At 42.2% G+C, this 15359-nt stretch overlaps 1 protein-coding gene across 1 annotated transcript in view; it reads right to left on the bottom strand.

Annotated features, from left to right (window-relative positions):
- Positions 1-15359, bottom strand: part of dnah2 (dynein, axonemal, heavy chain 2) — a 432951-nt gene that overhangs the window by 396460 nt on the left and 21132 nt on the right. Inside the window, exons 6-8 of the mRNA XM_060919614.1 lie at positions 13563-13673; positions 13190-13428; positions 8631-8822 (exon numbers count right to left, since the gene is read on the bottom strand). Of these exons, the coding sequence (XP_060775597.1) occupies positions 8631-8822; positions 13190-13428; positions 13563-13673 (542 nt within the window). The remainder of the gene's footprint in view (positions 1-8630; positions 8823-13189; positions 13429-13562; positions 13674-15359) is intronic.

Consider the following 15359-nt stretch of genomic DNA (forward strand, 5'->3'; position numbering starts at 1 on the left):
TGTGTGTGCGTGCGTGCGTGTGTGTGTGTGTGTGTATGCATGAATGTGTGTGTGTGTGTGTGTGTGTGTGTATGTGTGTGTGTGTGTGTGTGTGTGCGCATGTGTGTGCATGTGCATGAATGTGTGTGTATGTGTGTGTGCATGAATGTGTGTGTGTGTGTGTGTGTGTGTGTGTATGCATGGATGTGTGTGTGTGTATGTGTGTGTGCATGAATGTGTGTGTGTGTGTGTGTGTGTGTGTGTGTGTGTGCATGAATGTGTGTGTGTGTGTGTGTGTGTGTGTGTGCGTGTGTGTGTGTGTGTGAATGAATGTGTGTGTATATGCATGAATGTGTGTGTGCGTGTATGTGTGTGCGCATGAGTGTGTGTGTGTGTGTGTGTGTGTGTGTGTGTGTGTGAATGAATGTGTTGATATCTTGTGCTAAGTCAGCAAATCACATCTTAATCCCATCAATATGTGTGTGAGTGAAACCTTGGATCAATCATAAGCAATATATTTCATGTCAATGGATGTTTTTTTAACAACTCAGCAACTCAACATTTACGCACGTCAAAGCGCGAGATGTTTTTACGACAATTCTACTAGGTTTAGTCTTAGCAAAGAAGTGTCTTCTCCACTGGAAGAAGGTCACAGTAACTTTTACAGGAAGCCACACAGGAACAGTCAACAAAGGATCTAAGAAGCTAAATATTAAAATCATAAAGTCTTAACAATCCTAAATTACATTCTGCATTCTAAAACTATAAAACTAACTTAAATCACTTAATGCAGCTTTAAATCTAACATTCAATCTAGCATTCAATCATTTCAATTTCAAATTCAACACTGGAGAGACTGGTTAAATCTAACAATCCTAAATCACATTCTGCAGCTATAAAACTAACTTAAATCATGGCTTTAAATCTAACATGACCTGTTATGATTGTCAATTGTACTTCTACATACAGTTTTATTTTTATGCCTCCGCCACCTTAAGGTGCAGGAGGCATTGTGTTTTCGGGTTGTCCGTCTGTCCGTGCGTCTGTCCGTGCATCTGTCCGTGCGTCCATCCCAAAACCTTGTGAACGCCATATCTCAAAGGCTAATGACAGGAATTTCACCAAACTTTCACCATTTGTGCACTTTGGGACAAAGATTAAATGATTAGATTTTGAGATCAAATGGTCTAAGGTCAAGGTCACTGTGAGGTCAAATGTCTGTCCGGAAACCTTGTGAACACAATATCTCCAAGGCAAATGAAAGGAATTTCACCACACTTTCACCATCTGTGCATTTGGGGACAAACATGAACTGATTAGATTTTGAGGTTTAAAGGTCACAGGTCAAGATTACTGTGAGGTCAAATGTCCATCCCCAAATCACAACTTAATAAAGTGTGTAGTCTACCAGGCGGAGGCATCCCCATCGACGCCGTTGGCGTCAAGTTCTATCTAGTTATATATATAATATATGGTTCGCATTTCTAACCTATAGCACTGTCGCCTCACAGCAAGAAGGTCCGGGTTCGAGCCCCGTGGCCGGCGAGGGCCTTTCTGTGTGGAGTTTGCATGTTCTCCCCATGTCCGCGTGGGTTTCCTCCGGGTGCTCCGGTTTCCCCCACAGTCCAAAGACATGCAGGTTAGGTTAACTGGTGACTCTAAGGCTACGTTTACACTAGACCGTATCTGTCTCGTTTTCTTCGCGGATGCACTGTCCGTTTACATTAACCCCCCTGAAAAAGCGGGGAAACGGGAATCCGCCAGCGTCCACGTATTCAATCTAGATCGTATCAGCTCCGGTGCTGTGTAAACATTGAGAATACGCGAATACGCTGTGCTGAGCTCTAGCTGGCGTCTCATTGGACAACGTCACTGTGACATCCACCTTCCTGATTCGCTGGCGTTGGTCATGTGACGCGACTGCTGAAAAACGGCGCAGACTTCCGCCTTGTATCACCTTTCATTAAAGAGTATAAAAGTATGAAAATACTGCAAATACTGATGCAAATACTGCCCATTGTGTAGTTATGATTGTCTTTAGGCTTGCCATCCTTCCACTTGCAAGTAATAAGTGATATGCGCTGGGATCTCACACACAGCGGCTCAGTCCCGAATCGTGGCTTGTTCACTTCACTCGCGCGCTCTGTGAGCTGCGCAGGGCCGGAGTGCGCACCCTCCAGAGGGCACTCGCTGTTCAGGGCGGAGTGATTTGGAGCGCAGGATGCCTGCGGAGCCGAGCGTATCCGCGTATTGGTGTTGCTGTGTGCACGGCTAACGGTTTTAGTGTAAACGCGAGTCGTTTTAAGAACGTTAATCTGATGATCCGCTGATTCGACGTAATGTAAACGTAGCCTAAATTGACCGTAGGTGTGAATGTGAGTGTGAATGGTTGTCTGTGTCTATGTGTCAGCCCTGTGATGACCTGGCGACTTGTCCAGGGTGTACCCCGCCTTTCGCCCGTAGTCAGCTGGGATAGGCTCCAGCTTGCCTGCGACCCTGTAGAACAGGATAAAGTGGCTAGAGATAATGAGATGAGATGAGATTTCTAACCTAACCTGGCTGATGCAGCTTTTTTTTTTTTGTTGTTGAAATAAATGCAAAATATTGTTGCTTCTTCCATGTTTTCTGCATAATATTACTCGGGTTTTGTAAGGTAGTAGAAAGAATGTGAAAATGTAAGGTGGTGAGAACGTGCCCATATGAGTGTGAAAGTATCCATAGTATAGTGGGAAGGTCCCCATAGGGTAGTGGGAAGGTGATGGGTATGTAATTTCTCTACGCATACATGTCAACCTTTGGTCAATCAAACCTGTATAACCAACCTCCAAAATCCGTATTTCCCTTATAAAATCCGTATAAGATGCAAATTAAAATAATTTACCTAAAATTTGAATGATAATTAACAATGATATATCCCAGTTACTTTTTATTCAATATTAATAACAATAAACCTTCAGAATGAATACAAAGCTCCAATGTTTGACAAAAACACAAAGTGTTATCAGCGTAGTTACGAAGGAAATACTTCGTTGTTTGGAGACAGGTTTCACCGAGCGGCTATTATGCGCGAGACTTCATATTAGCCACAAAGTCAGAAAAATCTGTTCGTAAAATTACGTTATAATGACCAAATACAATGAAAAGTATTTTTCCAGTCTCGCCTGTGAAAGGTAATCCCATATGATCTCGTTTGGACGGTAAACCTGTTGGTACAGTTAAACGCAGCACATGAATGAGGCATCTTTATTCTCGGCTACTGTCTAGACGCTATACCAGAGACTGTTGAAGAATCTCCACTTTGCCACATCCAATATGGCGGCGAGGATGACGTATGATTCTATGCAGAAGGCGGCGTCTATGTTTATATGTCTATGACTTCCCGGTTGGCGGGATTCTCGCAATGCGGTGTGCGCATGATCAAAAGTGGAACGAAGTCTCGCTACCACAAGATAACGCGCGATTTCATAAGACTCTTTACTGGCTGGCTGTGGTGTACAGTACGTTTGTAAATGTTATGCGCTCTTTTATCATCGTGGGAATTGATTATAGCTCGAAATAAATATTGAAGTTTTTTTTTTAAAGAATCCGTATAACTTTATTTATACGCCCGTATACTACGTTTATTGAATCAAATCCGTATAAAATACGGACATTCCGTATAGGTTAACATGTATGTCTACGTAACTTTGCGATGTAGTAAAAACGTTGCTGGTAGTCCAGAATTTTACATAGTAACTACATAAAAACACTACGTAACATCTACCAAACCACTACGTTGCAAGTACGTAGTTACTACGTAAAACTGTTAGCTGGGTTGTGACTCATCATCAGAAGAGGCAGTGTATTCTGAGAGTCACTTGGATGCAAGTTTCAATAATCAAAGAGTCAGTCGGCCAATCAGAAAGTTAGGAAATTAGGGCCAGCATTAAACAAAAAAAAAAAAGAGGGAGAAAACAAACCCAAAAAATCAAGTACTGCTAAAAGCGGAAGCAGAGGAAAACACACACACACATGGACGCAATGACTCTTTGATTAGAAATTATTATCTGGAAACGTGTGTTGGAAACTGAATCATGGATAATTTTCCTTAGCCTGTACCTCTTTCTTTCTTTCTCTCTTTCACCATCAAATTCGAGCTCAAATAGCACACAATCATTGTTCCTAGCTGAAGGAACAGACTTTTCTTCCATTACTTTTTTTTTTCCTGACTGCACGAAGACATGCTCTGAAAGCCCCCCCCCCACCCCAACAACCCCCTCCTCCCCAAAAAAAGAGAACAGTTAAAACCTCAGTGGAGCGATGCAGCAATAACTGGGGCCATTTCACTTCCATTAAACACACCACTGCTAACATGCAACTTGCACACAGCCAATAAAAACATTAAAAGCAGTGTGGCATATATGGGCCAGCACGTTGACAGATATTACCCTTGTATTCTGATCTAAAACCAGCTTTGCTGTTCTCTTGCAATGATTAAGGGTGTCATGTATAGAAGTCTCGTCCAAAATCAGCGTATAAGGACAATTTACTTTATTAGTGAACCTGGTAGAAAGATCCAGGCCACTGAGCGTCGATGGAGCCTTGCAGACGGCTGTATACTTTAAGCGCATTCATACCATTGTGGAAAGAAAAAAAAAATGAAGAAAAATTACGCTATTATTCCAGACGATATCCATACAAGACCTCCATAGAGGATACATGTATAAGTCACTGGCAGCGTTCATTCTGCTTCACACATTCAATGTTCCAGCAAGAATACCTGGAAATGGAGGTTTCTGCTTCAGAAACATGACTGGTATAGCAGTTTGGGAATAAATTCTACAAACCGATATTTTACTTCAGGTAAGGAAAATATTTAAGACAATCAAACTGTACCTTGAGTTAAGACTGACGTCATTGAGAATATGGGCGAGTTTGGGCTTCGTGATAGAATCTGCTAATGACTTTTTCTCGCAAATAAAAATCACGTCGGTATGTATAGAGCCCTGCCAAGAACCGCTTGTTTTCACAGGAAGAAGCAATCTGACTAACAACCAACCACAGACTGAAAATGGTGCGCCAACAAAAACAGACCTGTCTGCAACATCCTGGAACCCCACCAGCAGCAGAGGTTCTTGTTTACTCGACACTGAGTCTTTAAAAGATTTCTTAAATAGCCTTGAAAGACAAGATGCTATGAAGCTCAAAAATGTTGTTCAATCGCATCGATCTTGCTTTAAAATACTGTCCCAGTGTTAGTTTCCTAGTCAGTACATGCATACGGTACATTGTACATGAAGGTCTAGACCGCCCATGAAATTCTGAAAGGTACATTAAATGGCCTGGAGCGAAGCGTCTGAGGCTGAGATTATGTAGGGCGCAATCAGAAAACAAAAAGAGCATACAGAAAAGAAGTCATGTGAGTAAAAGAACTAGGATGACTTAAGGCCCGGTCCCACAATACCGATAACTATACCGATAACTATAAATAAATCGGTCTGCTGCGGTTTATATGGTTGGTGGTCACACCAGACCGATAACGATACCTGTAGCCCAGGCCTGGGTTTATCCGTATCGGTGAGATTGCTTCTGGAGCCATTTTTCCAGGCCTGGACCTGATCCGATAAACATCTGACCAATCAGGTAACTGTTTACATGTGACGTTGCCTGAGCACGTGTTATACAGTGGGGCAAAAAAGTATTTAGTCAGTTACCAATTGTGCAAGTTCTCCCACTTAAAAAGATGAGAGAGGCCTGTAATTTTCATCATAGGTATACCTCAACTTTGAGAGACAAAATGAGAAAAAAAAAATCCAGAAAATCACATTGTCTGATTTTTAAAGAATTTATTTGCAAATTATGGTGGAAAATAAGTATTTGGTCAATAACAAAAGTTCATCTCAATACTTTGTTATATACCCTTTGTTGGCAACGACAGAGGTCAAACGTTTTCTGTAAGTCTTCACAAGGTTTTCACACACTGTTGCTGGTATTTTGGCCCATTCCTCCATGCAGATCTCCTCTAGAGCAGTGATGTTTTGGGGCTGTCGCTGGGCAACACGGACTTTCAACTCCCTCCAAAGATTTTCTATGGGGTTGAGATCTGGAGACTGGCTAGGCCACTCCAGGACCTTGAAATGCTTCTTACGAAGCCACTCCTTCGTTGCCCGGGTGGTGTGTTTGGGATCATTGTCATGCTGAAAGACCCAGCCATGTTTCATCTTCAATGCCCTTGCTGATGGAAGGAGGTTTTCACTCAAAATCTCATGATACATGGCCCCATTCATTCTTTCCTTTACACGGATCAGTCGTCCTGGTCCCTTTGCAGAAAAACAGCCCCAAAGCATGATGTTTCCACCCCCATGCTTCACAGTAGGTATGGTGTTCTTTGGATGCAACTCAGCATTCTTTCTCCTCCAAACACAACAAGTTGAGTTTTTACCAAAAAGTTCTATTTTGGTTTCATCTGACCATATGACATTCTCCCAATCCTCTTCTGGATCATCCAAATGCTCTCTAGCAAACTTCAGACGGGCCTGGACATGTATTGGCTTAAGCAGGGGGACACGTCTGGCACTGCAGGATTTGAGTCCCTGGCGGCGTAGTGTGTTACTGATGGTAGCCTTTGTTACTTTGGTCCCAGCTCTCTGCAGATCATTCACTAGGTCCCCCCATGTGGTTCTGGGATTTTTGCACACCATTCTTGTGATCATTTTGACCCCACGGGGTGAGATCTTGCGTGGAGCCCCAGATCGAGGGAGATTATCAGTGGTCTTGTATGTCTTCCATTTTCTAATAATTGCTCCCACAGTTGATTTCTTCACACCAAGCTGCTTACCTATTGCAGATTCAGTCTTCCCAGCCTGGTGCAGGTCTACAATTTTGTTTCTGGTGTCCTTTGACAGCTCTTTGGTCTTGGCCATAGTGGAGTTTGGAGTGTGACTGTTTGAGGTTGTGGACAGGTGTCTTTTATACTGATAACGAGTTCAAACAGGTGCCATTAATACAGGTAACGAGTGGAGGACAGAGGAGCCTCTTAAAGAAGAAGTTACAGGTCTGTGAGAGCCAGAAATCTTGCTTGTTTGTAGGTGACCAAATACTTATTTTACCGAGGGATTTACCAATTAATTCATTAAAAATCCTACAATGTGATTTCCTGGATTCTTTCCCCCCATTCTGTCTCTCATAGTTGAAGTGTACCTATGATGAAAATTACAGGCCTCTCTCATCTTTTTAAGTGGGAGAACTTGCACAATTGGTGGCTGACTAAATATTTTTTTGCCCCACTGTATTTTCCCTTGGGCATGTTTGTACAGCCTTGTTGCATCATGAAATCACAGAATACGGGTTCATGGAAGATAAAAAATAGAACGCAAAGCACGAATCTTTTATTCACGGATATGTGATTTTCCATGAACTATCAAAAGTAAATTAATAAAGTAAAGACCTAAATGCAGGTAAGATATTTTAATTATGAACTCCGGCAGTCCAAACATTTCATTGTTTTAGACTTCTTAATTTTTTATCCGTGATGCATCATCCGGATGAAATCAGTAACCAATCTGTAATATACTGAAACGTCCGCGACCGATCCGTAAATTATTAGCATCCGTGATGCAGCCGTATTTTATATCCTTTTTTATTATTTCTGTAGTTTCTGACCTGTCTGTATTTTATCACCCACCGGAGTGTGTGCATGAGTTGTTTTGAAGTCCAAGCTGTACAGTATGACCCGGAATAATGCGCTACTACTTGGAAAAACTTCCATGACTATTCCTAAGTTGCGTACGTTTATTTCCCTGAGTGGCAGCACCAAGTGATATTATAGTCGGGATTATAGTTGTGGTGTGACTGCTCCAGACTGGAACTAAATTCAGCCAGAGGTATCGTCATAGCTGTAGTTATAGGTATAGTGGGACTGGGCCCTTACTGGCCGAACAAACAAATGAGACATTGCAACAGCCCACACAACACTGTTCTTAATTCTACAGTACGATTTGCCAGTAATCAGACATACTCAATAGAGATGGCGGGTGGCTATGGGTCCAACACGAGCGTCTACTACTGCCCATAAGGAAACAATTAGACTGAATGTTTCTGTAGCAGGCCAACCTGCCTTGATATATTATCAAAGACGAGAATGAAAGAGAGGAAAAAAAGGCAGGAAAAACGAGAAATGCGACAGCAAAGAGAGCGTGTGATTCCAGCGGACGAAGGGTCAGAGTGTAATTATGAGAGGTTAAACGTTTTTCCCTTCGCTCTTGAGGAAGTGGAGAAGGAAATGAAAAGCGAGCAAAGCTGTGAGCAAATGGTATTGGGAAGCCTGGAGCACACAAAAGCAGGGCACTCACCCAATGATCTAAAGCACATGTGTTACATGAGCTACAGAGCCACAGCTGATGGCTTATCTATTGAGCAGAGGCCTGAAGCCCAACAGGCTTTGAAGTACCAAGAACCAAGAAGGAAAAGAGAGCGGGGGTGGAACCTGATGACTGGGCAGGTCTGTGTGGTTTTAGGGAGATACTGCAGCTGAGCTGACAAGCAAAGATAGTGAGCATTGACCAAAAAGTACGTGGCTGCCATCCTTGGCTGGTTGAGAAGTAATTGGGAAGCGTGTTTGGTTTGAGGAGACCTGAGAAATCAGTAGCGAGTGAAGAAATGCTTTGCTGTACCTTAATTAAGAGCACTGTGATCCTCGCAGGGGTGTTGTAGTAGGGAGAGTTCACCCAGATGAAATGGATAAGGTTAAGGATATGGCCCAGTTTGTTTGCTATCTGGCGAGGTTTGAGCTGGGCAAGTTCCTCACATGGCTCCTTCAGCAGGCACAGGAAAGACAGGTTCGACTGGGCCTGCTGAAAGCCATCCTGCAGGGGAAGACAAAAACATTCGTCATCGTTTGATGTTTAATTTAAAACATCGACAATAGTCAACTCCGTTCTATTCGGTGGAAATCAGCTTAACAAGGCTTAATTCAATTTGATTCAATGTCACATTCGATTTGGTTCCGGGAACGTTATTCCCTATAACCGGCTCGACGACACCTAAATTCGCTGCACTTAGTCCTTTGTCTTATGTTACCTCAACTACACCCGGTTCAATACTTAATTTAAACTCAGTGTCACCGTTCACAAGAGTATTTTGGAAACCCCTCGCTTATCTACCATCACAAAGCTGTGATCCAACATACTGCTGACTCTCTCCCTACAGCTCGAACATTAAGAGCAGCAATTACATGAAATGCAGGGTCAATCAGCTTCGAATGTCTCGTTATTTCAGTCTGACGATATTGATTTTCCTTGGCCTTTGGAGAGTTTATGAAATGCCTGCACTTGCTGGAGCTTTGAGGCTCAATGCGGCATTAAGCTAGGGGTTTAAGACTCGAGCTACGCTGCCCTTCACACTGCAAAAAATGGCCTTTCAAAAATAAGAAATAAAAGATTAAAACAAAGCATATTTGCTTGAATCAGGTGAAAAAAATCTGCCAGTGGAACTAGTCAAATTTGACCTGGTAAGATTTCTTAAAGTAAGATGAAAAATCCAACCTGTTTTTAGATGAAATAATTCCAAAATAAGATTGGGGAACTTATTATGCGAGATCTGATTAACTCAAAATAATCAAAATAGTTCTTATAACAAGATCGCACTTCTTACATTTAGCCATTCAAGTCATTTTTATTTATTTCATTTTAAAGGAACAGTCCACCGTACTTCCATAATGAAATATGCTCTTATCTGAATTGAGACGAGCTGCTCCGTACCTCTCCGAGCTTTGCGCGACCTCCCAGTCAGTCAGACGCAGTCAGACGCGCTGTCACTCCTGTTAGCAATGTAGCTAGGCTCAGTATGGCCAATGGTATTTAAAAAACAGGAGTGAAGGTATCAATGCACTGTCGAAGCGCGCAGAAGGTGTTAGTACGCCTGTCATTATAGTGCGGACTTTCCATAGCATAGAAAATCGCTACGTTTCAATTTGTGTAACTGAACTTGTTTCATATCACTGGTCATATAAACCTATGTAAACAGGAAAAACGTGGAAGAGTTTGGTCGCATCTAACTACAGCCCCAAAAAATACCATTGGCCATGCTGAGCCTAGCTACATTGCTAACAGGAGTGACAGCGCGTCTGACTGACTGGGAGGTCGCGCAAAGCTCGGAGAGGTACGGAGCAGCTCGTCTCAATTCAGAGAAGAACATATTTCATTATGGAAGTACGGTGGACTGTTCCTTTAAGGGTATTTCACTTAAATTCATGACAAAGTCTTAGCAGTAAAAACTGAATTTAAGATAAATATACTAATATTAGGATTGTTAAATTCTACAACTAAGCATTGCTAGCTTAAAAGATTCTCCTTTTGTGACCTGTAATTAGTAAAATACTCTAGATATGAGACCAGAGACGATCTTGAATCAAGTTGATGACACGTGTAGCATTGCAACAAGTTTATTTTTTTCCCATTTCAACATTCAAACATTAAAACATCTCTTAAGATTCCACTTCCCCAGGAACTCAGGCACCAAAAAATAAATAAATAAATAAATAAATAAAAGTCTACGCATTTTGATTTACAGTGCTTACACAACGCCAAAGCAACAGTGCATTTTGGGGGCGCTGACTATTCATGTGTACGAGGGGTTTACAAGATCAGGCACAAAAAAAAAAAAAACAACCAAACAAAAAAAAACCCCACTGAACTTAACTCATAGCATTCCAAAAAGACCTCACTAAAACGCCCTCCGCTCACTCATAGCCTTTTTGAAGGCACTTGTCTGGTCTAGAGTCTGTACAGCATCTAGAACAGGGGTGGGCAATTATTTTTTCCATGGGGCCACATGAGAAACAGAAAATTTTGTGGAGGGCCGGACCAAAAGGCTGAACTAAATTCTGCATAATATTAATTGTATTTCTTTATATAAAGCAGTAAATAACATTGTTTTTACAAGCTGCTAAGACTGGTAAGAGTATGGAAAAAACAAGGTTGCCTTACAAAAAATGTCATTTATTCAATCAAATTTCCCAAAACAATGGTTAACAAAATGTGAACACTTGTACCTTTTTTTTCAGTCACATTCACCCCAAAACACAATAAAGACATCACAATATTGTCTTTCTACTCCAAATATCAAGCAAGATACATCATATTATAATGATGCCGTGTCGATTCGGTGTAAGTATCAGATCGGCTCCGGCGCCTGCTGGTGACGTCACACGATGTGATTGGCTGGACCGTTTGAAGGATGACGTACAAGTTTGTGGTTGGTCTGGACAAATTACAGAAGTAGTTATCGTGGGATTAGGTTTCATGGGATTTCATGTCATGTTCATGTCGCGCGCATTGCGTTTTTGTTGAACACAACTTCAAAATAAAAGCAATGCACAGTCAGTCCATGCATGAGGTAAAATGAGAAAATAAGTTTATTTTGTAATTTCTAATTAACCTTACGCGGGCCGGTCAGAATGAACCAAAGGGCCGGATGCGGCCCGCGGGCCGTAAAATGCCCAGGTCTGATCTAGAAGGAGCTCACTCTGAATGACTGAGAAAATAGTCGCAGTAAACTTAGGATCTGTAAGGTGGAGTTGAATTGTAATGAAAGATTCAAAGATTTCAGTAAAGTTCATTTATTCCCAAAACAAGCATACTTTGTTTTTTTTTCTTGAAACAAGATGAACCGCATTTGACAAATGTCCAAAATGTACTTACTTGTTTAAAAAAAACCTTGTTTTATTTTCAAAGGTGCTCCAAATAAGACTTTTTCAAGACATTTTCGCTACGTTCACACTGCAAGGCTTAATGCTCAATTCCGATTTTTTTGTGAAATCCGATTTTTTTGTGAGGTCGTTCACATTAACAAATATATGCGACTTGTATGTGATCCTCAGTATGAACGAAAAGCGACCTAAAAGTGTTCCGCATGCGCATTGTAGGATACGACGACGTCACACGCAGTGAGCATGGCCAGTGTTTACGGAAGTAAAACCGCCCGGTTGCGGTATGACCCATCCAATCTAGCTTGAATAGCTGCATCCCCCCAAATGGAAATCAGCTCCCTAACCTCTGCGTCCTTCCATTGAGAAGATTCAGAACCTTCACAGCCCGAAGCGTCCCTCACATTGATGTCATGCGCAGGGGCGCAGATACGTTTTTGGAACTGGGGGGGACAAAAAACTGGGGGGACAAAGCTGCCAGCAAACCAACCCCAACCCTGATATGCCTGTCAAACTTGTTTTGGGTTACCATAGCAACCAAGCTCGAGCTCGCAACCTGTGCAGTCTGCGCAGCTCAACCAACCGAATATCAGTCTTTGTTTTATGTGAGTTGTTGCAACTATGTATGCACTGCTGTGCACCTCAATAAACCGAATGGTAATTAGTCTTTTGATTTTTCCGTGAGGTTTGCCTTATGCAAAGAAAGACAGCATAGACGTTTTTTCCTCCCTATAAGTGGGGGGGACCGAACGAGGTGAATTTAAATCTGGGTGGGACGAGTACCACCCTCTATCTGTGCCCGTGATTATGCGCCATGTTGTTGTAACTTTTTTTGAGAGACCTGTCGCCTACTTCAGCGCAGAATAGTGACGTTTGTGGCTTGTTGATGACGTGTAAGTCGGATGAATGCGACCTGGCGGTTCAGACTGAAGTCGCATATGAAAAGAGCGGATAGGAATCGGAATTAGGACCACATATCCAAACGGCCTGGGTTGGATTTGAAAAAATCGGATCTGTGTCGTTCATATTGTCAATAAAAGATCGGATACAGGTCACATATGGGCGAAAAGATCGGATTTGAGTCACTTCAGCCTGCAGTGTGAACGTAGCCTTAGTCTCTACAAGATTTTCAAGATGGACTGTCTAAAAACTAGCCTTTCTAGCTAAATGAGGTTTTGCTTGTTGGGCAATTATGTCTTATAATAAGGGTGGCTAGATGTTTTGACTTGAAAATAGACAAATAAACTTCCTAAGATTTTTATTTTTTGCAGTGCAGTACCTGATCTAAGACCAGAAGGGAAAAAAAAACTCAATCATTATTAACGGAAGCAACAAAATACCAGCCGATAGGGATTTAAATCAGCAGAATCGCCCAAGTCATAATAACACCTCCATGTAATATAGCCTCATTCCCAAATAGTAAGATGAAGTCATACTGGAGCTGTAAATTTGTCTTACACACACACACACACACACACACACACACACACACACACATATATGCACAAACACAAAAGGATGCAGCACCTGAATTTCTCTGGCTAGGTTGCAGAACGGCTGCACGTATGTGGACTTGGAGAGCTGCAGTATGGCTTGAATATGACAAACTCCTGGTTTCTGGAGCTGCTCGGTGATGCCAGAGAGATCATCACAGCGGTTCATCCAGAAGGTGATCTCATCCAGAAGGCCAGAGCCGTCTCCTACATCTACTGCCACTTGTACGTTCAGCACCTCCGTTATCTGCCGCGTCCAGTGGATCATGATCACTGAAGAACGCAAACCATGAAGCAAAAGGGGTTTAATGGCAAACCGTCTTGTGATCGTGTGAAAGCTTATTCTTTTTACATGAACTGTGCACTTTTCTTGCATGCACACACACACGCCCTTTCTTGGTCCTTACCCTCTAGCCTCTTCACCAGCTCTTTGTCTTTGGCCGCCACCTCTGGGCTGTACTGTAAGGCTTCCAGAGGGATATAAAGCACCGTTTTCCTCACAAGGCTAAACCTTGCGTCTATGAAGAACAGCAAAAAAAAAAAAAAAAAAAAGAATTAAAGCCATGACAGAAGATAAATGCATTTTATCTGAAACTAAACAAACAAACAAACAAAAAAGACTCGAATGAGCATCACAGCCCAGTAATTGATGAGTGTAAAAGAGTTTATTGGCTCCAAGAGAGCACACCGAGCTCTGCGCAATAACACAGTACAATACAGCCCAATAATGCGGCGCATTATCACATTACCATTCATATTACACCTCATCATTTACCACATTACTGAGCAAATCAATTTAATGTTACATAAGGTTTGCAGCCAGGGGAACTGTAATGATATGAAGAAATAAGATTTATTTGAGTGGCATGTGCTGTCACTTTTTTGTTATTCTCAGCACCACTCCCTTCTTTCTCAGCTTTTCCACTTGAACTACGCCATTTGAACATGTACTCTTCAGCTACGGTCACACTACGGCTCGTGATGCTTTACGATGGGTTATGGATGAAAAGGAGGCGTTTTGGTGGCAATGCATGCTGATATACAGGCGAGCTAAAAGTTGTGGTCAGACAGTAGGTGAACACTTGACTGTCACACCGTCATGCACTTGAGTTTGGCGCAGCTCGAGTGGCTGCGCTCGCTCACAGAGCGCGTTGTGCACGCTCTTGCGACCCGGTCGTTATGGGAAACACCTGATTCTGATTTGAGCGCAATCAGCACGTGCGTATCAGGACGCTGTTTTCAAAGAGACTTTGCAAAGTATTATCATCATCACTGTCATGTTTGTGGCGCTGGTTAAATACTCTTTCTGTTTTGCTTTCGGTTTCGTTTGTTTTGTATCTGTAAATATCACGCCGGCTAATAAACACTCATCCTGCACTTACATCCATCTGCCGCCGCATACCTGACAGAATGCTTTGCAAAGTCTCTGTGAAAACAGCGTCCTTGTATGCATGCGCTGACTGCACTCAAATCAGCATCAGGTGTTTCCCATAATGACTGGGTCCCAAGCGCGCATGCAATGCGCTCTGAAAGATCCCCGAATGTACAGTGGTGCTTGAAAGTTTGTGAACCCTTTAGAATTTTCTATATTTCTGCATAAATATGACCTAAAACATCATCAGATTTTCACACAAGTCCTAAAAGTAGATAAAAAAAACCCAGTTAAACAAATGAGACAAAAATATTATGCTTGGTAATTTATTTATTGAGGAAAAGGATCCAATATTACATATCTGTGAGGGGTGAAAGTATGTGAACCTTTGCTTTCAGTATCTGGTGTGACCCCCTTGTGCAGCAATAACTGCAACTAAACGTTTCTGGTAACTGTTGATCAGTCCTGCACACCGGCTTGGAGGAATTTTAGCCCATTCCTCCATACAGAACAGCTTCAACTCCAGGATGTTGGTGGGTTTCCTCACATGAACTGCTCGCTTCAGGTCCTTCCATAACATTTCCATTGGATTAAGGTCAGGACTTTGACTTGGCCATTCCAAAACATTAACTTTATTCTTCTTTAACCATTCTTTGGTAGAACGACTTGTGTGCTTAGGGTCGTTGTCTTGCTGCATGACCCACCTTCTCTTGAGATTCAGTTCATGGACAGATGTCCTGACATTTTCCTTTAGAATTCACTGGTATAATTCAGAATTCACTGTTCCATCAATGATAGCAAGCCGTCCTGGCCCAGATGCAGCAAAACAGGC

Source organism: Neoarius graeffei, chromosome 1 (genome assembly GCF_027579695.1).
Source record: "Neoarius graeffei isolate fNeoGra1 chromosome 1, fNeoGra1.pri, whole genome shotgun sequence".
Lineage (NCBI taxonomy): Eukaryota > Metazoa > Chordata > Actinopteri > Siluriformes > Ariidae > Neoarius > Neoarius graeffei.